Source organism: Rattus rattus, chromosome 5 (genome assembly GCF_011064425.1).
Source record: "Rattus rattus isolate New Zealand chromosome 5, Rrattus_CSIRO_v1, whole genome shotgun sequence".
NCBI classification, from domain to species: domain Eukaryota; kingdom Metazoa; phylum Chordata; class Mammalia; order Rodentia; family Muridae; genus Rattus; species Rattus rattus.
The window spans coordinates 108753899-108780124 of record NC_046158.1 but is presented as its reverse complement, the minus strand read 5'-3'; the positions used below and the strand labels follow the sequence as shown (position 1 = coordinate 108780124).

The 26226-nt window shown below is 46.9% G+C and overlaps 1 protein-coding gene across 1 annotated transcript in view; it reads right to left on the bottom strand.

Moving 5' to 3' along the window:
• Window positions 1–295: 295 nt before the first annotated feature.
• The window catches only part of Tgm3 (transglutaminase 3), a 35254-nt gene continuing 9323 nt past the window's right edge, over window positions 296–26226 (bottom strand). The window contains 14 exon segments of the mRNA XM_032902345.1: window positions 296–900; window positions 903–914; window positions 1149–1173; window positions 1175–1282; window positions 4007–4164; window positions 6578–6886; window positions 10068–10313; window positions 11141–11244; window positions 18899–19034; window positions 19135–19312; window positions 22123–22251; window positions 23475–23593; window positions 24198–24437; window positions 24918–25091. Of these exon segments, the coding sequence (XP_032758236.1) occupies window positions 767–900; window positions 903–914; window positions 1149–1173; window positions 1175–1282; window positions 4007–4164; window positions 6578–6886; window positions 10068–10313; window positions 11141–11244; window positions 18899–19034; window positions 19135–19312; window positions 22123–22251; window positions 23475–23593; window positions 24198–24437; window positions 24918–25091 (2072 nt within the window). The 3' untranslated portion in view covers window positions 296–766.

The window sequence follows — 26226 nt, the reverse complement described above, 5'->3', positions numbered from 1 at the left end:
GGCAACCTCTGTGGAAAAAAACGGCTCTCAATCCCTAAAGGGGTCGGGACCCACAGATTGAGAACTACTGGGTCGGCGCCTGCCACCATGGCCTTATTTCATTTGGGGCATTATCTTGGGAAGTTTTCCAGAACTAGCTGGCAGTGTTTCCCTGTTTTTGCCCTTGAAGCCGCAAAAGAGCAAACATAGTTTCTGCGGACATTGGTACCGATGGTCCTGAATCTTCTAGAGGAGGTGACCCTGGCCCCTCTCCCTCCTCTACCACCTGAGGCAACGCAGTCGGATGGAACGGCTGTTGGAGGATTGCACTTGTTTGGCATTTATTACGACTGTAAGGTATGTGGTGTGGTATGTAATACTCCCCGCCTTCCGTGGAGGCTGAGGGAGGAACAGGGTATCTGAATTGCAGGCTGGGATCAGCAAGCGGTCCAGGCTGGCTTCTTCCCAATGTGTTGAGCTCTGGTGCTGTTCAGTGCTGTTCTGTTCGCAGCATTGCCGGGTATAAGGGATCGACGGGGTCAAGGGTTCACAGAACAGGAAGGCAATCAGGAAATGTGCAAAACTGATCAAGTCCCGGACCAGGGGGGACCTGGCCTAGCTTGAAGTGAGGGGGGTTGGGTATGGGGACTTGCTGGAAGTCCATGTCTGGCAGCCTTGGGGACATGGAGGACTTCTCATGCTGGACAGCATAGGTAACAGTTTCACTCCACAGGAGAGCACTGTCTGGTCTGCGTTACCCAGCTCTGTGGGAGTGCCGCTAGGCCGGTCACTCGGACACCTCAATGACCAGCATGGCCTTGATTGCAGGGAATTTATTGCAGGAAAAGTCGGCCAGCAGTTGCTTGATGCCAATCCGAGTGGGGAAAATCTCAAACCGGACCCGGGACTTCTCCTTGGGGCGCAGGGCCGGCACACTGATGGGGAAGGATTCACAGATTAGTGTGGAAGACCAGAGTTTAGCACTTGCAATTAACTTCAAGTTTGATAGACTCCAAACCAAATGCAGAGTCCTGAGTACCAAGGCCCACAAAGAATGAAGATTCAAGGCCAGAGGGTACTCTCTGCCTCTCTACTACCTAAAGGCTCTGAGCAGGCCCTCCTGTCGACTCTTGGCCATCCCCACAAAGCTGCTTCAGCCCCGGACTCACTCGATTTTGAGGCTGCCACGCAGCAGGCCACTGCCTTCCACCATCAGCACACAGTTCTTCACTGGTTCATCCAGGGGGTTGGAGAAAAGCATCTGCACGACCACCGGCTTTCGTAACTGAGCCTGGTCCAGCACCTGGAGGGAGGGCCCATGAGTTAAGATGCTAGGTATGTGGGCCCTGCCTGTTACCCTGTGAGAGCTGACCATGACGATAGGGTGAGAGAGAAATTTGCCGAGGATGTAGAAAGGAAGGCCATTCCAGTCAGCCATGAGTATTAGATGCTATCCTAACCTCCATGTGGGGTACCAAAACACTGCCATGATCCCCACACTATCTGTGGGAGTCAGCTCAGACAGAGAGACCTGTGTTGTTCTCTATGACTGGAAGCATACTGAGACAAGCTCACAACCCTAGCTCAGGTCATCCAGAACGGGCAGCTCCTGCTTCTCGGGACAGTCCACGGCCAGCTAGTTTGCTTGAACCTTCTACTTACTTAAAAATATTTTTGGTGCATGTGTGTGTGTGTGTGTGTGTGTGTGTGTGTGTGTACACTCAGGAGGCTGGAATCATAGAAAATGACAGCAGGATTTGGGGCCATATAAGCAAAACAAACTACTTACTCACCCTGAAAGGTGAGGACTGTTTTTAGCTGCTAAGTATCGGCCATGATCTGGGCAGACATAGCTGGTCAGGAGGGAAGATTAATTATCTCCCCGTCTAGTAAGGAACAAATGACGACACGGAAAGGAAGACAGTGTTTTGGAAATAAATGCTGAAACTGCATGGCTGCCTTTGAGAACCCTGGAGGCTGTTGTGTTAGTTAGTTATTAGTTAGTTAGTTATTAGTTATTAGTTAGTTAGTTAGTTTGTTGTTTGTTTTTTGTTTTTCTTGTGGTTAGTGTTCATGGCTACCCCTGTACGGTGTAAAAGGGCAGGTTCAGACTAATTTGACAGCTTGAGAAACTCACACACTGGGAAACAAAGGGCCTTCCTAGTCCCAAAACCTAGACTATTTTTTTTTTTGACAGTCATTGCAATATATCACAGCATACTCTGAATAAGTGAAACATAGTACACGTTGTGATTACTGTCATCTCTCCCTGGGAATTCAAAGCGTATGGAATAATCTGAAGAGAAAGCAGTGCTCTGTGCTCTTGGTATGCAGCAGTGTTACATAATGTTACGTAGTCTCACTGCTGACGTGAAACGCATGCATCTGTACATTTGTTTCTCTTTATGGTTGTTTATCAGCAAGCCTATAAACACACTCTTTAATTTTCAAGTGTCTGCTTCTTTATTGTTATATATTAAGTTTGGTCTATAAATGCAAGCAGCGTACTGGATGTGGAACACTAGTCATGAACTTGAATGCTCTCACTCCTTTGGAAAAACATTCAGATTTTATTTCTGATCCCACGATGTAAGGTCCCCAGGTTAGCCCATGTTAACTGCCCATGTAAGGTCCCCAGGTTAGCCAATGTTAATTGCCCATCGGTAGATGAGCTAGCAGGGTGGGATTGACAAGACTGTTAGACGAGATAAGAAAATTCTATCTAGAATATTATCTTTTTCTATAGATTCCCTTCATGAGTTTGAGCCTCTGACACTGCTCTGAGTGAACCACACATTGACTTATTTAGTGATCAAAAATATTTCTCTTTTCTAGCATCTCAACAGGAGGGGAGGGTGTGTTTGAGAGAAGGATAATTGGTGTATCTCATAAACACTCACGGGAATTCAGTACGGCTTTCATCTTGACAGCATCAGTGATAAAGATGTTATAGATAAATCAGACATCATACAGAAATCCAAAAATTGAATATGAACAAAGATGACTATGTAAGGATGTTTGAGGATAAAGGATAAATGGGGCGGGGGGAACTAACTTAATTTAAATGCTCATCCTCTTAGGACAAAATATCTTTTTAGCTGAGCTGAGTCACCACCAAGTATTGTCTCCCAGCTTTGGGAGTCGGAGAAAACACTCAGTTGTCAGTCATATCTCAGAGACAGACCGGGAGAGCTTCTTGAAAACTCCTTGTGAAGCAAAAGAGGCTGCACCATGCAGGAGCCATACAGTAACTGACAACAGCTTCCCTCAGAGGAATGGAAGCCCGGTCATGCTGTAGTCATGACACATGGAAGATGCTGTTTCTGTCTGAGGTGGTGAGATGACCCCAGAACAGCATTAACATTGGCTCCACTGGCACTGCCTATCAGACAGGGGCACAAATTGTTATACGAAGGTGGGCTTTGAGTGGGACAAACGTTTAGAATGTCCTGTCACGTGTGGCTACCGGAGGAAGTGACACCCTGCAAGGAAAGCATCTTCTCATCCCTCTGACAGAACTGAAGCAACAGACTTAGCTAAAGGGCTTGCCCACTTTCCATGCTGACAAATGCTGGAGCCCAGATACAAGGCCAGGTCTCTTCAGGAGTAAGGCTCGAGGTTGCAACTACTGCCCCACAGTGACTGTCTAGTCCTGAGGTGGGACCGCCCCTGTCCTGAAGCACAGTGGACTGAACAGGACAGCAAAGCAGTAGCCACATAAGAAATGGGACCCTGTACCACAGTGAACACCCTTTCCTGAGCTCCTAGAAACTAGGGGGCAGGAAGCTTAGGAGAGGTGGGACCAGGGCAGACACAATTTCCTGGATCCGTGGGGACTCAGGAAGCCGGCAGTGAGATTGATTACATAGGAAGAAGCAAGCACTATATACAGAAACAGTAGACAAAGGGTAGCCAGATCCACGAGGCTCTTAGGTACCTCCCTAGGGAAAACTCTGCCTTTTCTGCTCACTTCCTGGTGGCTAGTGGGGCTTCCGGGACCGGGGGAGGCACCCTTCCCATCTCTTACCTCCAGGGTCAAAGTGGGGTTGTCCAGGATGACATCCCGCTCCACGACCACCTCGGCCTCATCAGGCACCTTGCATACGGCTGTGATCCGGATCATGTTGTCTGCCTTTAGGTATCTATCATACTGAGAGTATGCGATCTTCACTGGATACTGTATTTCTGAAGGGAGAAGGGGGTGGGGTGGGCTGAGCGCGAAGCCGAGCTCTGAGATCCTCTTTGGAACTGAGCTGAGGTGGGCTGAGCGGGCGGGAGGGTTTGTATGGTCGCCTATTGCTTTCAAAGCCTTCCGCTCTGAGGTTTTGTGGTTTTTTTTTGTTTTTGTTTTTTTTTTTTTTTTTGTTTTTTTGTGGTTTTTTGGTTTTGGTTTGGCTTTGGGTTTGAGGTTTGGTTTTTTTTATCGGGTTTGTGAAGACGGACCAAGGAGGTTTCAGGATGCAAGCAAGCAAGCTTGCATCCAAAAAAGAGGGACTTGAAGGTCTGAAGTGCAGCTGCCCCTCCCAGGCCTGGGAAATGTCAGAGGATGAGTTTCTTTGGAAGAGACAGGGGAAGAAGGATGCTATTGCCTAATGGCAGTGGCAATCCGGGTGACAACACAGTAATGACTAGGCAGGGAGGCCAAGGCATTGGCTAAGTGCCTCAGTTCACCCAGTCATCTAATAAGCTGTGATTCTAGAGTGACAGTGTCCTCGGCCTCCTCCCTCCGGGTGCTCTAGCTTCAGAGCAGTTCACACTCACGGAAGGCAAAGCTGAAAGGCCACACGAGGGTTTCTAAGTCATGTTCCTCCTCTTATGCCTTCCATGATTTCTTACTATCTCGGGGATAAAGTTCAGACCCTCAACTTGGCCCTGCCCGAACTGTGCAAAAGGCACTTCTTCCTTAAAAACATCCTGCACTTTCTCATCACTCTATACATACATCGGGGTTGTTTCCGCCACACTCTGACGTGTGGGTTTTCCCTTAATGGGATTTCCTCCTCTGGCTTCTCTCTAGGCTTCAAAGACTCCCCCTGTGGTGCTGGAGACAGGATCCAGGGCCTTGTGCATGCTAAGCATATACTCTATCAGTGAGCTATGCTTTCACTCCACAAAACCTCCCAACACTGCAGATCGTGGGGACTTTCCCTTTCCAGATGGTCGTGGGCATCGCTTTCCTTCCCACAGTTGTGCGCCATGGCCTTGGGGGTAGGACAGCTAGGAGAAAGTTCCCTTCACTTCCACTGAGGGGATTGGCACAGCTGTCCCTAATGCGGAGACGGAATCCCCGAGTCACTTGATGCAGCCTTCTTAGTGGTCTGACTTTGAGACTCAGAGAGGGAATGAGACTTACTCAGGTCGATCTAGGACTTATCTGAGCGTCAGAATTCCAGGGCCACTTTACCTGCTTTCTGTGCCACTCTGCTGGGTTTTTGTTTGCTTGTTTTTTGTTTTGTTTTGTTTTATAGAGGATTAAAATGTTTTCCCCATTCATATGAAATATTTTTGGCCTACAGAAGCATGTAGTCCTATGCTATGGTAACCTTCTTGCCTAGCATCCAGGAGACCCTGGGCTCCTTTTTTTTAAGTGTCAGGGGTAAATAACAGTAGTAGTTGTTTCTGACATTGACATTTCTGCTGGAAGACAAGCTGTGAAAGGATTCTTTCTGTCTTTTAGCAGGAGCAATGCAGCTCATTTTTTCCCTCGGGATTCTTTCAGGACCGGCTATATAATTAACCAGTTTCTATTAATTCTTGATGTGAAGCAAATAGTCACCCCACCCTTGTCAATCTGCTTTGTCAGCCCAAACTTTTCATAACAGCTCCAGGATTTTGCCAATGCCGGCACACACCTACATTCTAATCCCGCAGAATCAATCTCCCTCTGCTCTGCCTGGTTCTCTTCCCATCCCTGCTGCCCTGGAGCAACAGTCACTGAACCTCCCAAATGCTCAGATCTCCAAGAAAATCCGTCCCCGTCATCAGGAAACTACACTCAAGAGCCTGGAAGCTGTGGTCAACACGGGACAAGGATGTAAGACCCGAGATCTTTCGAAGACCATCCAAAGTCAAACCTACAAGAGGACTGGGGGTGGGGTATAAGAGCAGGACAGCAGCTATAAAACCTAGCAAACAGGAGGTGACACTGGGCTTGACATCAGGAAAACAAGGACCAAGACCTCAGCACTTCCCTTAATCACCCTGGCACAAGCAAGTCACAAGTATCTGAAGCCTTCTAGTCACCTCTGTAACATGAGGTTTGAAATCGCCCGCTTTTTAAAGAAGGTCAGATGAGGTTACATTCACTCTGAAAACCTTGCAGAGTGGCAAAAACCCATACCGGACACTGCATGGCTATGCACTGCTGATCCGTCCTTCTTCCTCTGCTAGGGCGTAATAAACATTGTTAGCACCACAATGACTGGCCTTGCTCATAGGACAGCCAACCTCCAGAGCATCAGAACTAAGGCTTACTCACAGAGGCCATTGACTACTCTGTCCACAGTCAGCAGACCCACCGAAAGCAGTGGATTCCATCACTGACCAACTCTTTTGGGCCCTAGATGGATTAAGTCCCGCCAACTACAGGATGAGTTACCTTCTTCAGGATCCAAGGATATTGTGGCAGAGTCCTTCCACACTTCGTGGACCAGGGTACCATTGTAGACGATGGTCCAGGCTGTCATATTTGTCGTCACTGTCTTCCTATCACTAGTCGTGTTTTTGAGTATCAGGGCCAGGCTGACTTCTTTGCCTACTGCCAGGACCCCAGTGACCTTGAACTTCCCAGAAATGCTGGGCTCCTTTTCTTCCCCGTCGGGACCCCTTGAAGACGTTGCGCCAAAAGATGCGTTAGGTTTGAGTTTGTTCATAGCCTTTTGCTGCACTTGTCTTTCCTGCTTGGAACCTGTGTGTTGGTGAGAGAAACAAAACAAAGCATGGGCATACCTCAGGGGCGTAGCTCCGTTTCAGACAATGGACACATGACCCACCGGAAAGTGACCTTGATCTAACATTGGCACCACGTCCCCCTGCTCACGATGCTCCCAGCAAGTGTCTAACCTTGTCAGGTCTCCATTAAGCTTTCTTAGCAGAAGGCTGGTCTCTGGTCCTTTTTCAGTCAAGTCTTTACTCTCAGGAAACCATGAGGAGAGCTAGGTCAGTCTCTGCAAACGTTACTCTCCCTCCCTCTTTCCTCCCATCTCTTTCTTTGGACAGAAGGTCTTTCCCTAAGACTTGAAGACCAAATCGATTGTTTAAAAGCAAACTGCAAGGGCTGGAGAGATGGCTCAGCGGTTAAGAGCACTGACTGCTCTTCCAGAGGTCCTGAGTTCAAATCCCAGCAACCACATGGTGGCTCACAACCATCTGTAATGGGATCTGGTGCCCTTTTCTGGTGTGTCTGAAGACAGTGACAGTGTACTTATATATAATAAATAAATCTTAAAAAAAAAAAAAAGCAAATTGCAAAACTGAACTGGAGAGGAGTGAGAACGAATTCATAAGCAAAGCCAGAGTCATGAGAAAGAACTCCAAATCACTTCCCCACATTCCCCAGGCTCGTGTTTGGAGGCACTTTGAGAGTCAGCAAGTGACACTTTTGTCTGTGCACGTCAGCAAGAACATCCTGAGGCTGGTATGTTCTGAAGTCATGGTTAGTTTGAATTGCTGAGAAGTTTGGAGTCCCCAAAATGCAAGAGCTCAAACCAAGGGTGCGTTGCCTGACTCTGTAGGTCCTGCTGCCCATGGCAGCAGAAGTAGTGAGAGGACAGCATGGGTGACACCCTAAAGGCTTGTGGCATACTGGGAACAGAGCAAACAACTCCAAGCTCAGGCTGACTAAGCAGTTCACAGTCCATTCCTGGTCTTGACCTGCAGACACATGTACCATACAGCAGAAGGTTTTGGCCTCCCAAGAAGATAGAAGAGTTGATATTTATGGCCCCTTAGGCTTTCCCCCAACCAACTTGTGAAAATTTCAAAGTAAACCAGAAGGTTAAGATAAGTAAAAGTTAGCAAGTCCTTTCCATGAGTTATGTGAATGTCCTGGCGGGCACTTCAGAGGTTCATGCCATCTAAGAGAAGCTACTGGTTTGGACTACTCTGGGATTTGGATGAAGAAAGGGAGGGGCTCATCTCCAGGGATCTGGAGCCTGGTCTAAGGATCCTCCCTTGGACCCACCCTGCTGCAAGCAAGTGGCTAGATTACCGGGCTTGAGAGCTCCTGGAGGGTCAGGTTCCTCTGGACGCCCTTCCATTCTCTAGCTGAGCTGTCAGTCCACACCCAGAGCTGAAGGCTGTGCTGAGCCTCTGAGCCTCTCTGCCTGAGTCCTTGAAGCAGGCATTTGCACAAGGAGGTTCCAGGGCCTATATAGGTCACCTGCTGAGCTTACTCAAGACTATGCTTCCTGCTGCTGTTTTCTCACCACAGCACTGCTATTGTGCAAATGCTTAGCGACCCATTTTATGAGCTTTTCCTGCCTGGGGCTCTCTGAGACCAACTACTGGCATCATTAGGCAAGAAGATCTGGGTAACATCAGACAGCTCTCCCAGCCTGCTGTCATGCATGAACACAGGTACTGCCTCTGTCCCCGGAGGGAGCATCTACTAGGCCTCTCCCTATTGCTTAGAAGGTTGCTAGGAATTCAGAGAAACAGGATCAATGTGGGAGAGTGACAGGGAAAGCCACAGGCTCATACAGTCAGGTAAAGCAGTCCCTGAACAAAATAGTCTGCAGGAAGGCAGTATCCAAATGGATGGAGATCACCATCCTAGACATTCCGTCCTCACTGTGTGCATTTTCGTATTGAAATCCGACCCAAGAGAGACATTGCTGTTCTTGTTTTGTTGGCAGGGTGACAAGAAAGTCAGAGATCCTACGAAGCCTGTTATAAGTGGTAGGTAGGACTGAGTGTCGCCTTCTGTCCTGGCTTATTTGTTTCTTGTTCCCTGTGCTTGTCCTACACTATGCTATTGAAACTACCAGCCTGGCACCTGCCTCTCCAGGGACACCATCTGCTGTGTGTTGTCTACAGGGTACCTGGAGTAGGCATTCAGGCTTGTGAATGTTGTCAGATGGTTTAGTACAGCATGCACGCTCTCCTCCCAGTGCTCTACCGTTCCCAAACAAGTGCATTTCAATTTCAGAGAATTTCAACAGTGTTTACAGACCATAAAGTGTCCACCCACTGGTAACTAAAGTGGACACCTCTGGCCTTGGAGTTAGACTCCACCTTCTCGGGTCAGTGTTCTCCTGTGAGCACCAACACCAATAGCCAGCAGTCGTCAGATATTTGGTCTGCTTTCAGGAGCACTGTAGGCGCGTCTAGGACACCTTTGTTTCACCCTCTCCCCCTTCCTAGAGATTGACTGCAAGGATCAATTAGAGAGTGCCCATGGCCTGCCAGAGAAACTGCTAAGTTACTCTGGGCTGTTTCTAAAGCCGAACTACACTTCTAAACGGGGAGCTTTTTTCCATCCTTGAGAACTGCTATGCTGCTGGTCCCCAAAGCAACTTCGGAGTGACCTCAGCCTTCCTAGGTTACTATAAGAGGACAGCAGCCGTATAGTGATGGCAATTTCAGGGACCATAGCATCAGCCTCCTCTACAATCATACCTCGGGCTTCTCAGGGGATGGGCTATGCATGTAGATGGCACAAGCACACATCCCTGAGTTTCTTTGTCTGTTTCTTTGCTGAGATGGCATTCTCTGTCCATGGTCTAGACACTGACAGGAAACTAGACACTGATAGAGAAATGTGTTCCAAAGTCCATGAGGACCGTGCCTCTCCTTGTGATGTTCAATCATAGTAACATCACTTCAGTTGACAATTGAAAAAGAATTTATCTGGAGGTGGGCTGGGCTTACACTTGTCCGTGCTCTGATGCTAACTCCCCCAAGTATTGTAACTGTCCTTGATGCTCTGTCCCTATTGAAAACAACCGTTGAGCACATGAGACATCCTGCCGTTTCTGTAGAACTAGTGGAGATGTAGAAGTATCGGGTAAAGGCTTTTTCCTGCCATTCTCAAAGCTGTCCACCCATCACCAAGCCCCATGTGGCATAGCTCCATGCACCAATCTTACCTTCTGGGTACTTGTACTTGATCGTGACATCCATGCGAGAGTTGCTGCCTACTGCCTTGGTGCTGATGTATTTGCCAATGGAGTAAGTGTCCACAGAATTCTGCTTCTGGCTGCCATCCCTATTATTGTAGATCCAAGTGATGCGATCCGCGTTAACCTCCGCGAAGATGAAGATCATGTCGAAATTCTGGTCCACCTCACCATCTTTGATTGCATTAACGGAAGCAGGACCACACTGGAACACACCTGATGGCCAGGATGTAGAGTTTAGGTGCACAAAAACCACGGCTAGGTCCATCTACTCCAGCCTGGCTAGGATCTAACCCTGGGGGGCATCCTGATGTGACAATATAGCACCCTCTGCCTTTACTTCAGACAAACACCCACTGTAACTGCGACCCATTGGTCTGGCATACAGCACCTACCCATCGCCATCATTCTGTACCAAGTCCCTGGTCCAACTCCACTTAAGACTTGTGTGTCCCTCCTGGCAGACCCACCTGATGCCAGTCTGGTCTTTCTCTGAAGTGCTGCCTTTCTGCCTCTGAAATCACTCTGGCCCTGAGGTGCACTGACTTTTTATTTCTAGAAATCTCTCCTGAACATCTAGTCCATGGGGTCCTTCCGACCCTGAGTTTCTAACCCCAACCTTCACCAAAAGTAAAGGCCCAGGCCCTAGGCAGGAGCAAGGCAACCCGTCTGAAGGGAGCCTAACCTGTCAGAAAATACACAGGAGGGAGCAGAAGCAGCAGCCGCAGCCATTGCCGTGGGCCTGTCACATAAAGAATAACAGGACTGAATCCACAGGGCTTCTGCCCTGAAAGGGCATGCTGCTGGTGGCAGAGATAAGAAGTAATTATTGACAAGAGAGGGTATCTTTTCCCTGTTGCCTGACATGCTAGGGCTCTCCAGTGGTAGCAACAGCCAGAGGGGCTGCAGAGGAGGGATCCATTTAAATGACAGCATAAACAACACAAAATAAGGAAAAGTCTTCATCCCATTAGAATGGGATGTACACATTGTGGAGCTAGAGAGGGCCCTGGGCAAGCTCAGAGCAGCTCCAGCAGGGTTACCTTGGCTTCTCTCCTGGGGGGTGGCATCCAGCACCTGCCATCCATTGTATGAGGGACCTAGGTCAGTCCGCACGAACCAACCTTCATTCCAGACATGAAAATTCCTGCAGACAGAAGGCCACGTAACAGGTGAAGGAGCGCACCACTTCTCTGACCAAATGCAGCTCTCAGATCCTCCCTGAAGGCACTCCCTGCCCCAGAGATTCTGCTAGTCTTGGTGGGCATCACCTCCCTGAAATCTCCCCAGCGCTGTAACCTGAGGCTCAGGGACCCTGGGTTGACAGTGAGGAGGTTGCTCTGAAAAGTAAGAATAGAGGGAAAGGAGCCCCGAGTTCATCTATAAACTGCTCATGTCTGTGACCCATGAACCACACATGCAGGAGACAAATCAAGTATTGTGACAAAAATGATGGAGTGGAGCTGCTCCCACTGTACTGAGGCAGTTTTCGAGCTGCGTCCTTCTAGGGGTTTGCTAGGACACAATAAGAGAATGCAGCCATTCAGCATGCCTGGGGCATAAACCAAAGAACTCAACACACAGAGGGTCAGCCTCAAGGGAAAAGACAATCACCAGTTGAAGTTGTCAGGCAAGGTCTTTAAAGAAGCTACTCTAACCGGAATCAATGGCATTCGGGGGAAATATATTCACAGAGAGCAAAAAGAGAGCGACTTCTGGCAGATAAATAGAAATTTTTAGAAGAATCAAATGGAATGCTTTAACTGCACCTTCTCGATATCTGAAATTGAATAATTTGGTGGATGAGTGTATTAGGACAAAGGCTAAAAGGGGGGAAGGATGAACACACTTGAAGAGAGATCCGCAGACAGCTGCAATCATGTCTGGAAATGGGAGAGGAAAAAAAAGAAGATGATGAAAAGCCAAAAACCAGTACAACATATATGCTACACAGAAACACCATGTTACGGTTATAGGATGGATTAATAAGAGCAAAATAAAAGAAAAACATGCCAATAAAGAGTGACAGTTTTCATAAGCATGGTGAATGAACATATGGTTCTAGTTTTAACCTCGCTGCTATTAAAAGAAGATTAAAATGGCAACGAGGAACCAGATTCTGCCTGCTAAACAGAGATTAAAGAAAGCAACTGCTACAGCCCAGCGAGGATTTAAATTGGTATGGCCTTTGCAGAGGGCAATTTGGCAATGAGTATAAAAAAAAATCTCTGGAAATTTGCATACCCACCAAGCCAGTATTTCCACCACAAGGGATTTCTCCAGGGGAAAACTCATGACTATGCACGGTTGTCTGGACTAAGGTGCTCACTCCAGCATGGCTTGTGAGAACAAGAATGTTGGAAGAAAAAGTTCACTTCCAATGGAATAACCAGGTATACTGTTGCACAGCTATGAATAAAATATCACACAGCCGCAAAATAAATACCAAGCAAAACGAAGGCAGTAGCTAGCACGGGAAGGTTATCTAATATAGCATAAAGTAAGAAACTCAAATGGAAGCTACCAGTGCAGTACATGGCTGTAATCCTGGGGTGCCAAAGCAGCAGACCGTGAACTCTAGGCCAGATTGTGCTACATAGTGACACACGTCGAAAATCCAAAACAAACCCCACAAAATACAGAAACAAACAAACAGAAAACAAAATCAACAATTATGTTTTCTAAATTAAAATGAAAACAGGAAATTACTTACAAAATCAAGGTAGAAAACAATGCACACGTGTGTGTGTGTGTGTGTGTGTGTGTGTGTGTGTGTGTGTGTGTGTGTGTATGAGTTCTTTTGAAATAAAACTACTTGGGGGCTGCTGAGATGTACCAGTGGTAAAGGTGTTGTCAGACAACCCTGTTGACCTGAGCTGGAGTTTGGAACAGTGTGAAGGTGAAGGGAGAGAGACAGAGTCAGCTCCACAAAGTTCTCATGTTGATGGACACGTGTGCTCAGTGTCATGCACTCCACCCCAAATGCACGCACGCAGAACAATAATAAACTCACTCCTAAATGAACTGTGAGGAAGTTAAGGACTTAGCTCCGAGGCAGAGCACTCACCTAACGAGCTCGAGGCTCTGGGTCTGGTTCCCATCAATAGAAAAAACTGGGCCCAGTCACTCTCTAATACCTCTGTTGTGTTAGCCAGATTAACAGTTCGGGGTGCACACAACACACACGGGACAAAAGTTACATTGTTTATGAAGTATTTCATATTTTAAAACTGTTTAAAATTGTGAAGACTGTTCATTGCTTGCATGCTTAGAAAAGAAATGAATATTTAGATTTTGTATGCTATAAAAATGGCAATAAGCAGAAGAGTGTGGCATATTCTAATTACCTTCAGTATAGTCTCTCTCTCTCTCTCTCTCTCTCTCTCTCTGTGTGTGTGTGTGTGTGTGTGTGTGTGTGTGTGTGTATGTGTGTGTGTGTGTTCATCACAGGGAGCATGCAGAAGTTGGAGGACAGGCTGTGGGACTTGGATCTCTCTCCTCATCACAGGGCTTCCAGGGATGTAACTCCAGCAAAGCACCTTTCCCTGTTGAGCCTTCTCTCCAGCCTAGAGCCCAGGATCTTGCCCCTGCTACTTAAGCATTCTACAGTTGAGCCACATCCCCAATTAATTACATATTTTTGAGCAAATTGTATGCTATGAACATGCTCCCCTTGCCACTAAATATCCTTCAAAAGTAAATTATTTAAATATAATATGATTCATCATACGTTTAAACTATTACCATGTTCCCTAGTAATAGTGATATTTGTTTGTCTTTCCCTCCCTTGAATTTTGTTATACTTGAATTTCTTGAGTGTAAGTTGTGGAATCACTTTTCTTGGTGCCACAGATTACAAATCATAAAAAAAGGAATGGTTAATGACTTCCATTTTATAAAGTCAAGTATTAAAGGAGTTAATACAGGGGCAGGGTTATGTATCAATGCTTGCCTAACATACACAAGGTCCTGAGTTCAAGCTCTACCACCACACACACACGCACGCACGCACGCACGCACGCACGCACGCAAGAGAGAGAGTTAAATAATAAATATAAAAACATTTAAAGACTCTAAACTCAGTCCCCACACTAAAAAACAAACAAACCCTATAAGAGAAGCCATGAAGTGGCTGCTTCCATCTATGAGACGTGACAGGACGCAGGCTGCATCTATCACCTGTTCCATCTTGTTCTTGAACTTTGCAAAGTGTAGTATCTTAATTATACAATCAACAGAAAGCATTAAAGAATGGGTAGGAAATTGTCAAATGTTAAAATGTGTGAACAATATGGCTATAGTTGAGTTTTACTTTTCTTATATTCTGAAATTTTCTTTAACTGGAGAAGAAAGGCTCTGGAAAATCCAGACTTCCCGTCTCAGAAGGACTGCAGGTTTATTAACAGTCACGGAAGCCTGCCCCGCCAGCTCCCCATCTACATCAGTCGTGATGCAAAGTTGGAAGTTTATGAGCCACCACTCTGGGCTTGTCTTGAGCTCTGTCACTTTTGAGTTCCTAGGGTGAGGAGATTCTGCCTGGAAAGTGGTCTCAATCCCCGGGTTCTTCTGCAGGTAAACACAGCCTCAGCTACTGCCTCATCAGGACTCCTTTCCAGATCTGGGGAGTATGCTGAACAGAACTCAGTGCTACTCTGTGTCTTGTGTATAATCCGGTGCATCCATTTTCACTCCGTAACCACTGCTCTTTACGTGAAACTGTAAACCACTTTAGTACAGTCCCTGCTCTTAACCTCTTAGCACCCAGTGCCCTAGTGCAAGTGCTGAGTCAGGCTTGCTGATGTGAACGGCTTTGGGAACAAGGCTCTTGTCCTAGCCTTGGTGACCTCTTTGTAGATCAAGTGGTTAAGGGTTAGTAGGGGCAGGAATTCAAAGGCAGAGCTCTGTGTGAGAAGACAGCGGTGGGTCACTGAAGAAGAATAGGGATGAACAGCTCTTCTTTGAACACTCCACTCCCTAGGCAGGGCAGGGCAGGGCAGGGCAGGGCAGGGCAGAGCAGAGCAGAGCAGGGCAAAGCAGGGCAGTCCTCATCTGCTTCCTACCTTGGAGCTCTGCAAAATCTACAGATAGTGTGATGCATGCAAATACAGAGAGAGAGAGAGAGAGAGAGAGAGAGAGAGAGAGAGAGAGAGAGAGAGAGAGAGAGAGAACACAGAGAAAAGCAGCTAGAATCATCAAGAAAACTTGGACAACTTTTCTTAATAATTGGGTGGACAATCTGATTGAATAGTATCCACAGCCCTCCCCTTCACAGTGGTCCAACAGGAATCTGGGTTAAGAACAACAACCACAACAACAACAATCACAACAACAACCACCACCACCACCACCACCACCCACCAACATCAAGTTCCCCCGAAGTTTCCTGCTCCTGAGGGAAGCAGAGGCCCTGGACAGACAGGAAAGCTCCTCTCTCTTAGGCCTGGGGAGAAGCTGTGCTCAGCTGGAGGCTGCAAGTGTGACTACAAAGGGGACCCTGGGAGAAACTGCAGATTAGGCTTAACCCAGCCCTTCAATACATAGGTGGGAAGTTAAGTACAAAAAACCCCCACAGACAATAAAAACAACAGAAGGTAACCGAGCGTCTCCCAGCCAGTGAGAGTGTCTGTCTCCTAGCTGCTCATCTCGAGACAAGTACAGGCCACAAGGGGCTCATTCCAGTATCTCCCCTCGGGGAACCAAATTCTACTGTGTTCAAAAGGGATTCGATATATATTATCATACTATCATATTCTTTACATCACCTTTAGGCGACTATAATGCCTAGTACAGCATAAATGTGACATAAAGGAACGTGATATCATTTAGGGAATGATGAAAAGGTCTACCATATATTTCCAGTTCAGAGTCTGTGAGTCTGTGGATAGACAGAGGGCTGGATGTAACCCTTGGTGGGCACCTCTTCACCCCTCTGTAAGATGGCCAGGACCCTCCCTCTCCCTCAGATGTTCTTTGTGGTAATAGAAACCTATTATGTTCTAACCGTAGCTTCGTCACAAATTCACAGTGTGACTTTGGGCAAGTCATTTTTCTTCGTGGCACTCCTGAGGTATGTTTGGTCTCATGGGGAAGCATTATTTACTGTTTAAAGTGAGCCAAGGAACCCACCCTGCTCTTCCACACCGTGATGTCTTGCCAACCTCCTTTGAAAAATACCCAGATAGGAGCTGTTGGATGTCTCAGGCTTTAGTCAGGGATAAGAGCAGCAGCATTATCTGGGGCTTTGTAGTTCAGTGTCTGAGTTCAAACTGCACCTCAACCTTCTGGTTATGTCTTTTGGAGGAAATTATTCAACTTCTCTGAGTCTCAGTTCCTCGCCTCTAGGTTGGGTCTGGAAGTATAAAGTAACGACACCTAGCTCCTGGTTTGCGAACGTGAATGTCAGCGAGGAGAACACTAGTTGGCATCCAGCTGTGCATCAGCTGTTGCTAGGCTCTTCCTGACCCAGCCTCACCTGCAAAGTTAGGCGCCTACGCACAGCAGTTTAAATCTAAAGCTTCTGACATTTACGACATGAAGGTTTAGGCCCAAGTCTTTCTGCCTAAAACTAAGCTGTGCTTACTGTAAAAGGTTAGTAATTCTGCTCTCCCTGGGTGAGCTTGACGTGTGGGTTTCTGGAGGGAGCAGCTAGATCGCATACCAAACACAGGGTCTGAGAAGAAGAATATGGTTGAGACTGATAAGAGCTTGTAAGAGGCTTGGATGATAATCGCGTCCTGGACCAACTCTAATGCTTCACTGGAGGAGAAACTTGGGAGCGGAAACACAAGGCGCTTGCACAAGTACACAGCAGGTGTGTAGCAGGGCTGGAAACAAGGCTCGGGACTCGGTCCTGACACCACCATGCAGGCCTGGCTCTCTGCACACTGCTGCCAGGGAAAGGGGTTGGAGATGGTAGCAGGATGAGAGTAAAGGTGACAGACCCCATAGGAACAGCCTGATTCTAGATGTCTTCCCTTAAAGACAACAGAATGGCGGTGGGGCCACCCAGGCCTATCTCTCTCAGGCTCTACTTGTCTTAAAGGTGATTGTATTTGGAATAAATTACTAAGCTGCCAGGAAAATAAACTCAATTTTAAAGCCCCACATTTCTCTTTTGTTGAAGCGTCTCTTGAGGATTCCTTCCCTGGGTTCCCACAAGGCTTAATTTGAATCATTCATTGGTCTGGACATCACACCTAATGCCCTGTCCCTTGTCCCAACACTGCTGTGAGTGCTTTCAGGAGAGGAATTGAGTCTTAATTCCTTGCAGTTCCTGGTGTGATGGGTCATCACAGCCTGGCTAAAACAAAAGGGGCCTTCCTCCAGAGATGGCCAGGCTGTTCAGCCATCTGTCTCCTCTCCTGGAGGAGTGGTTTCCCCAGTGATCAGAACTGACTGTGGGAAGAGTTCAGACACCACAACAAAACAAAAACTGGGAAGAGGAAAAACTTTTATTTGGGGGAAGCTGGAAAACAAGACTCTTGTCATTAGTATTGATGTCACTAGGGAGAAAGCTGTATATCTGGGGAAAAAAAGGGGGCGGGGACTCCCAATATAAGTCCCTGGAAAACCTCAAGCCATGTGACTGTAGGTGAATCTTATGTGTTCCCTGTCCTGTAGAGGGGAGGGATACTTTATTAGTTCAGCTGTCGGCATGGGGTGGCTTGTTTGGATTAAAAACTTTCTCACTTTTTTATTTCATATTTTCTGTCAGACTGAATGCAGTTTAGAAAAGCTGGACCTTCTCATTCTGGAAATGGTAAATAACCTGTTATACAAACAAGATTAAAGCTGGACAAAAATGGTAACTGCTCTGAAGTTCATCTAGTCATGTGGATACTGGTGAACAACTATGCTGAAGTGTCCTTTGAACCCGACTCAAGCCATGGATTACTGACTGTGTGTGTGAGAGAGACACAGATATCTAAGCATCTATACAGAATAGTCCATTGATAATGACTGTTACTAACCTATCACGATAATAAGCTTAAACAGTATTATATATATAATATACACACTGTAAACACATTGCTATAAGTAATTTTACATTTTAAAGCTTTACATAATTTACTTCTGGCTGGCATCTATTATAAATTATTTATATATCTGTGTGCATACGGCTACATGTGACTATGGCATATTTATGATTAGAACTATACGCCTCTTAAGCGCATACATTTTCTTATTTTTACATGAAGCCCAGAATAAATGTTTTTATTCTGTCAACTAAGATGCCTGATAATTGCATATAAGCTATGAGAAATGTATTGGGTTCTCTTTGTCTTGTTTAAGGAAACAAGCTGGACATGTGGTGCACGCCTGCAGTCCTAGCACTTGGGAGGGAGGCAGGGACGTCCTGAGGTTATCGTGGGCTGCAGAGTGATTCTCTGCCTCAAAAAACAAAACAAACCAAAACACCCAACCAACCAACCCAAAACCTAACCACAACAAAAAGTAACCAGTTGCTTGAATTAAGATAAATTTGTATTCTTCGCTGGAAAATTAGTAGCTTCAGTTTTTAACTTTTCAACTGGAGCCAAGCCTAATGACTGCTATAAACCTCCAGTGGTCTCCCAGAGCTCCCGAGCCTGTTTTCCACTGGCCTCAGACCTTTCCAAGACCTCCATTGTAGGTCGAGCGAGGTACATGTTTAGCCTCAGCAGCACGTCTACTCGGAACTAAAGCCCTGGCTTGCGCGTTCCTTTCCTTTCTGGTTCCAGTGTGGAGCTGAGTTCCAGGACAACAGGGGAGACTTCCTCAGACTTGGGACGCTGTGCCCAGGGAAATGGCTCATCACTTACCACACGCTATCACTGCCTTTCTCCAGGGGATTTCCCATGGCGTCATAGTACACATCCACACTGAGGTTGCGATCTGTGTCGTGAGCTGAGTTGAAGTTGGTGATCACCCGAGAGGGAACCCCCAAGCACCGCAGCACTATACAAACCAAGGTCATTGTGAGGACGCTGTTGATGGTAACTTAGCATACTCCATTACTGCCCAGAGACCCATAAAAGGCACATCACGCTCAAATTACCTGTGTTGAGGGTCCCAGCAAAGACCCAGCACTGGCCAAATTGGACTGGTCTGAAGCCAGATTTTTTCCAGTTCTTGAGGATCTCCACACTACCGTTCCAGGTTCTTGGGTCTACACCACCGCTGTAGTTACCGCTCCAATTCCCAGAAAGAACGCCGCCGTCGTCATTGGCATTAATCTGCACAGAAACATCCCCAATGTCCCAAATGAATGAATACCATGCCATGCCTACAGGAGAAGTGTACAGAAGTCAGAACACAAGATGGGAGGTGAGGAAACCGTGGGGCCTTGAGTGCTCCTTTCTATAATGAAGATTGTAACAAATCACTTAGAGGGAGGGGGGCCCTTATGAGTTTAGAGGTATTTCGTTTAATGGGCCATGTCTGATTGCTCCCGAATGACATCAGTCCTTTACTACAGGATGACAAGAAGCAGGAGACTCCACAGTTTGTCAGCAGCAAGACAGGACCCAGAAGTTCTATTTGCTGTGTGTGTGTGTGTGTGTGTGTGTGTGTGTGTGTGTGTGTGTGCGCACAGCGCGCATGCACGTGTATGCCTGTCTTCCAAAATTTACTTAGAACTTTAACATATAACTTCTCAAAAAAAAAAAAAAGGTGGAATATGGCCCTTCCTTTTTTCTTCTTTCTGTCCATCTTTCCTCTCTTCATCCCTTCCTCTGTCCCTGCCTCCCTTCCTTCTTTCAACCATTTGTTCATTTATTCATTCAACTTAAATATGATTCTATAAGGAGCGCAAATGGGAGACGGCATTGACAGACACTGGATGAGGACTCGGGAGACCTGAGTTCTCTTTTTCCATTTCCTTTACAGTACTTATGGATGGAATGATATCAAGGGATGCAGTGTTGGGGTTCATCAAGTCACCTGTGGAGAGGGGGTCATAGATGAAGTAAGACGGTCTTTGAGGTCGACGACAGGGACCTAAGGATTGGTATATTTCTCTCTCCTTTTGTATAGGTCTGGATTCCTCCATAATAAAAGTTATAAAAGAGACCAGGGGCTGTATCTATCTCGGTAGTTGGCTACTTGCCTAGCATGTGTGCAGCTGGGTTCAATCTTCAGCAACGCACATGCTCACATTCATCATCACACACTGCCTGGTAAGGGAGGAGGAAGAGCTCATGGCTACCCCCTGCCCCTTGTCTCCTTGGTGATCCTGGGAGTCGGTTTGTCTCCATGACCACTGCACCTTCACATTCGAATACAGACAATGTGTGCTGTAGATTCATCAGAGGTGCTCCCCCGGTCAGCGTTCAGAGTCCATAAAACTCTGCTATTTATCCCAGCTGTGCAGTGAGAGGCTAGCCCGGGACCTCGCAGACTGACTCCTCAACCTGTCAGTCTGCCCCTTCTCGCTGGAGCACCTATGAATGTAGCAAGGCGTACGAAGGTACACAGCAGACACAAGAAGCATCTTGGCCCAGAGGTGAGCTCTCTATCACTTCCAGTGGTACCATGCAAGCTAGGCGTCCTTGACCAGGGAAGATGTGCAGCTCACCAGCTCCAGGGGTCATGGGTGCTCGGGGTAAGGTCACTGCTGGCTGAAAGCCGAGTACTTCAAAGCTCTTCAGAAGCCATAATTAGCTCCTGGCCTAGCCCTGCCCAAAAGGAGGGTCTGGAGAGAGCATCAGGGAGGCACGTCTGAGGAAATCAGCTCTGAGATAGCGTGGATTGGCCCCAGGCTGAGTGAGTCAGCAGCTGAGGAGCCAGCTGGCTTCACGGCTGGACTCAACTACTCTATTTGCTGGCAGGAAACTTGGCTTTTTAAGTGGCCCGGATCTCCAGTTTTACTTGACCTCTGCTTCCATTGGCTACCCCTTATCTAAGCAACTCGCTTTTGAAGGTTCAGCCCAGAGCTCCCTTGCTCCATTCTCTGTCCTGGATGTTTAAGGCCTTCCTGGATCTGAAGGTCTTAAGTGTCTCTGGGCCCATCTCACTTCTTTCCTGCAGGGCTCTGTTCCTTTTTTTTTTTTTCTTTAGAAGCCTTCCCTAGTTAACCTTAGGCATCAGTGTGCCACCCAAAGCCCATTCAGATTTCTAACAAAGTAACTGGGCACCCTGGAAATAGTCCAAGGTGTGTCTAAACCATGGGCCAACATAAAATGATGCTAACGATATTTCTATATTATTATTTAGTTCATGAAAGTTAGAATAAAAGAGCTCACTTTGATTTTTAGCTTTCTTTGGAGACAGGGTTCTTCTGTGAAGCCAAGACTGACTAGGTACTCATGATCCTCTGGTCTCTTCAGGCTCCCAAAAGCCACTGTAGTGACCTTTAAATTTTTAGGCAGGTAGATCTTTTTGATGGAGACAGTCTGTATACACTGAGTGCAGAGCCATGATTCCTCCAGGATTGTGGTGTGTGTGTGTGTGTGTGTGTGTGTGTGTGTGTGTGTGTGTGTGCTATCCTCATGTGTCTAGGTCCATGGGAATGGAAAGAAACCCTGTCCAGTAGCTCGAGACATTGTTTGACTCACAAGCACACACTGTGAGTAGGTTACATTAACCCCCTGAGTCTCCTTCTCTGACTAGAAATGAGTGGGGCTCTCTGTTCTCCTCCTGTCAAGAAACTTGAAGGTTCCATGTTACCAAGGTGGCTCACATCCCAGTCTCACTGGGCACAATCCTCCTTTCCTAGGAGGCCTCATGATGGAGCAGAACTTCTCATCCTCCCTCTCACCCTATTCCTGGTAAACACCTAATGGGCGTGTTCCCATTGTCATCTAAAACAGGCCTTGCCATATGGCAGAAGGAGCTTTGAAACCAGTCACGTTTGGGGTCTGGTTCTGCTTTTGCTGCTTGGTCACTACACATGTCAGTCCCTTAATTTATAGGAGTTCCACGTTCTCTATTGGCAAAATGGGCAAGGTTGAAGCTACCAAACCCATGAGACACAAGTGTATGGGCCTGACATGCAGCCACATGACAACGCAGTGAGTGGCACTTGCTATTGTCTCCTGTTACTTACCATGGCACTCAGCACCCGGCAAACATATTTGGGATCATTTCTGCGGGCCACATCAGTCGCCGGGTCACGACGGAAATTCAGACTTCTATCCAAAATGGAGAGGCTGATGCTCAGAATATCTTCTTCAAACTGTTCGTAATGGGACCACATGTTAAAATGAAGGAAATGACCCAGTTTGTTGGCGCACAATGGTGAGGACCACTGGACCTACCCAAGCCCTGTCACTCTGTGGCCTTCCGAGCTAAGAGCTATGGAGGAGCAGCCACCAACAACTAGCCTTTGCCCAGCAAGTTCACAAGATCTCTCACTCTACATGAACCAGAACTCATTCCACTAGCATGAACAGGAGATGGCATGGTACAGTCCACTCTCAGCTTGCTGCGGACTCAGGAACGAATCAGCCTTTCTAGTCTTAGTTTCTCTATTTGCTTAATAACAGACCAGATAAAATGTGTGGTTGAAGACAGATGGAAAGCTATGTTTGCAAAATAAGACACACGAGAATTGTTTCACATGCTTGCTCTCCTTGCCCTGAGTCTTTGCATTTGTTTCTCTTTCTTCCTAGAATGTTCTTCTTCAAGATGGCGAGCTAGCAGTCTCCCTTACCGCCTCAGGCTCACGAGCTCCTTCCCCAAAAAATGCTTTCACAAACCATCCTACCCAAAATGCCTGCTCCCACTCTTGGGTGTGTTATGCATTTTTATACCCCTCATGTTCTCCCTCTTCACTAAGTCAACACAGAGGCTCAACTTAGAAACTTGATGTAGTCAGCTCCATAATGGAACCTGGAATGGATCCGCATGCACCTGCCTAGCCACGTCTGGCTATGTGGGCACCCTGGCTGCCCAAGGTACTTCATTCTAATGCTTTCATGTATGGTCTGGAAAATGAAAGGTGAAAAGGCACTCCCAATCATTTTCTAAACTGAGAGAACCAGGGAACTCTCTGGGCTCAGATGGTAATTCAAAAACAAAGGCCATGGGTTTGAAAGGCCAAGAATATTTGATAATGGGGCTTCACCACAATTTTGTGTGGAATGAAAAACAGGAGCTACATTACTGTCCTGAGATTCTTTGCTGGGTCTTTTAACTATTTGTGTGTCGTGGCATCAGAGATATTTTACTTTATCAATCCGGTAGAGTCCATCTTGCCAACTAGACTGTGACTCCTGTGGAGCACGAGGTTTACCTGTCTGTTTCTCAGTGTTCGGCTTAGGCTCTAGAACAGATGGTCAACAGATGTGTCCCAAATGAATGAACAGAAAGAAGGGCAGGAAAATAGGACAATCTGCTATAAGTACTGAGCATCTTGTGTAGCAGGGAGAAAACCCAGCCTTCTTATGGTCTGTTTACCTGTCCATAGTTCCAGCCAACCATGCCAATTCGATTCGTGCTGCCCACGTAGATGATGCCAGAATCTTCCTCAACATACTCTTGTCTTTCAGCATGGTTACTCATAAAGACATCATCCCCTGTTACACACACACACACACACACACACACACACACACACACACACGGGAAGGGTGAAGGGGAGGGAGAGGGAGACAAAAAAACAGATGCCACAGTGAACCATTGAAATCAGTCATTTTGGGCCCATCCCCCAATCGCCAGTGAAGAATGATGCCTTGGGCTATGACACTTCCAGCTCTCACTGTGGGTACTCAGCCTAGAGAGAGAAGCTAAGTTGACCTAAGAGTCTAAAAACTGGACCCAAGGAAGAGATATTTGCACCTTCAAATAGCAGGGCACTGCCACATTGTAGACTTTTACTCTTCTGTTGTCTCTTAGAATTTATTGTGCTGTATAAAAACTCCCACAGGAGCCCAGAAGGTAACGACACAACATACACCTAATGGGGTAGTGTTTGAGGATGGAGGTGATAGTGTCACTGCCTAGAGTCACGCAGCCAGGTGAGTGCAGAGTTCCTAAATAGTAGCTTTTCTGCTCCTCCCACAGCCCACAGGCGTTTTCCAACCAGATCTAAGCCTGTAAGGAGCACAGGGTAACCTCCTCTCTTTTGCACACTCATTGTTTCTATCGGGACACGTGGGAACGCAGTGCTTAGAGACCTACCTTGTTGCCATGGGTTGAAGAGCACTGTGAATGTGCCAAGTTTCACAGAGGAGACCCTGCCCTTGGAGGAGACCTCAACATTCAGTGTGTACAATCCGATGGGAGCGCTGACAGGACTGGCAATAGCAATGAACAGATTATTGCCGTTGCTGGCTTTGAGCGCTGCACTCCAGCCACTCGTATTTCTCCCAGAGATGGAAAATACAGCCTTTGTCCTGGCTGACTCAGAGGGCTGAGGACCTGTGAGAGAAACAGAAAATGAAGGAAACAAAAGGAGATGGGTAGGACCTAGAAGAAATCAGGCTCTGATGTCACTGTGAATGCCTCTGGGTCGGTGGTTCTCAACCTGTGGGTTCTGTGCCATCCAAGCCCATCAGAAAACACAGATGTTTACATTACAATTCCTAATAGTAGCAAAGTTACAGCTATGAAGTAGCAATGATATAATTTTATGGTTGGGGGCCACCACAACAGGAGAAACTGTATTAAAGGGTCAAAGCATTAGGAAGGGTGAGAACCACTGATCTAGGCCTTCATCCAGTAAAGCATGTCATCGTAGTGCTTGAGGTAACTGGAGGAAACACGCAGGCCACATCCTTCTTGATTTGAAGACCATAAGTCTCATGCTCCCATAGTTATACTAAATCAAGACATAGCTCAAAGCCCAATGGCCCCTCAAGGGTAGCTCAGTAGGTATGTGTGGAGGGGCAGAGTGAGTACCTGTGGAGACGATGAAGTTCAGATTGTCTCCAGACTCAAGACTTCGGTTGCAGAGCAGTATTACCTCCCAGGGCTGTCCTCTCCTTACAATGAAATCTTGGCTGGAGAACTTGTCTGTGTGATGTGCCCTTCGATTCATTGGCATCTGCCAGTTGATGTTTTGGACCTCTAAAGCTATAAGACAGAAAATAGAATCTGAAGTCTTGAGGGAGAAGGAACAAGTGTGCAGCATACCAAAAAGCCATGCATGGGTACAGAGGCAGCAGAGAGCTGACCATGTAGGAGTCACAGTACGACACAAAAGCGTCACTTCTGCATAGCAGAACGGTCACCACTTGTCCCCATTCAACCTTTCTGTATACAAATACTCCAACTCACATAATCCAAGATCACGTAAATGTCCTGCCTTTCAGGTGGCCAAGCCACTCTACCAACCATTCCCTCTGCTCAGACTCTCTCCGTCCATCTTGTGACTTGTCATTAGGCCTTGAGGAGTAGGCTGAACACTCAAGGAGATATCACTCAACCAGCTAGGAGAACCATGTCACGAGAGACTGGGGAGACAGTTTGGTGGGTGAAGTACTTGTGAAACCCTGAGGACCTCGGCTCAGATCCGTAGCGTTTCCATAAACAGCTGGGTGTTGGTGCATAGCTGTAGCCTGGTACTAGGGGTGGAAATAGGCAGGTCCCCAGGGCTTGCTGATGTGGCAATCTAGATGAAACAGCTTGCTCCATGTTCAGGGAAAGACCTTCCCTGGGAAATATGGTGGGGAAACATTGAGGAAGGTATCCCAACATCCACAGACAACATGTTCCTGAGCATGCCACAGTGCTCACACACACACACACACACACACACACACACACACACACACACACAGAGGTTAAAAAAAAAGAAAGGAAAGAGAACTGGGTGTCATCAGGACTCCAACAGAACTGAGAGGAGGTGATTTCTCTGACCCCAAATGCATCTTTCCACTCTCAAACTTGCAAGGGTTGATGTCTATACATTTTACTCCTATATTTACTAAACCCTTGGTGTTGGCCTTGGAGACCAGAGAGATCAGTCACAACTTTAAGCAGCCTTGATAGTGCTTGGGATTGGGGAATATTAGCAGAAGCAACTTTCAAGTGCTCCCTGGAAAGTGTTCCCTATGACAAATGTCTCAGAAGCCACCCTCCTCCACTTCTCAGATGACCATGGAAGCAGTAGAGCAAAACTACATTAGGCTTATGGGAGATGACATAATTTACGAGACATTTAGCTCAATCCAACCTGTTGAGAAATTTTATCCTTTTGAGTTATAGC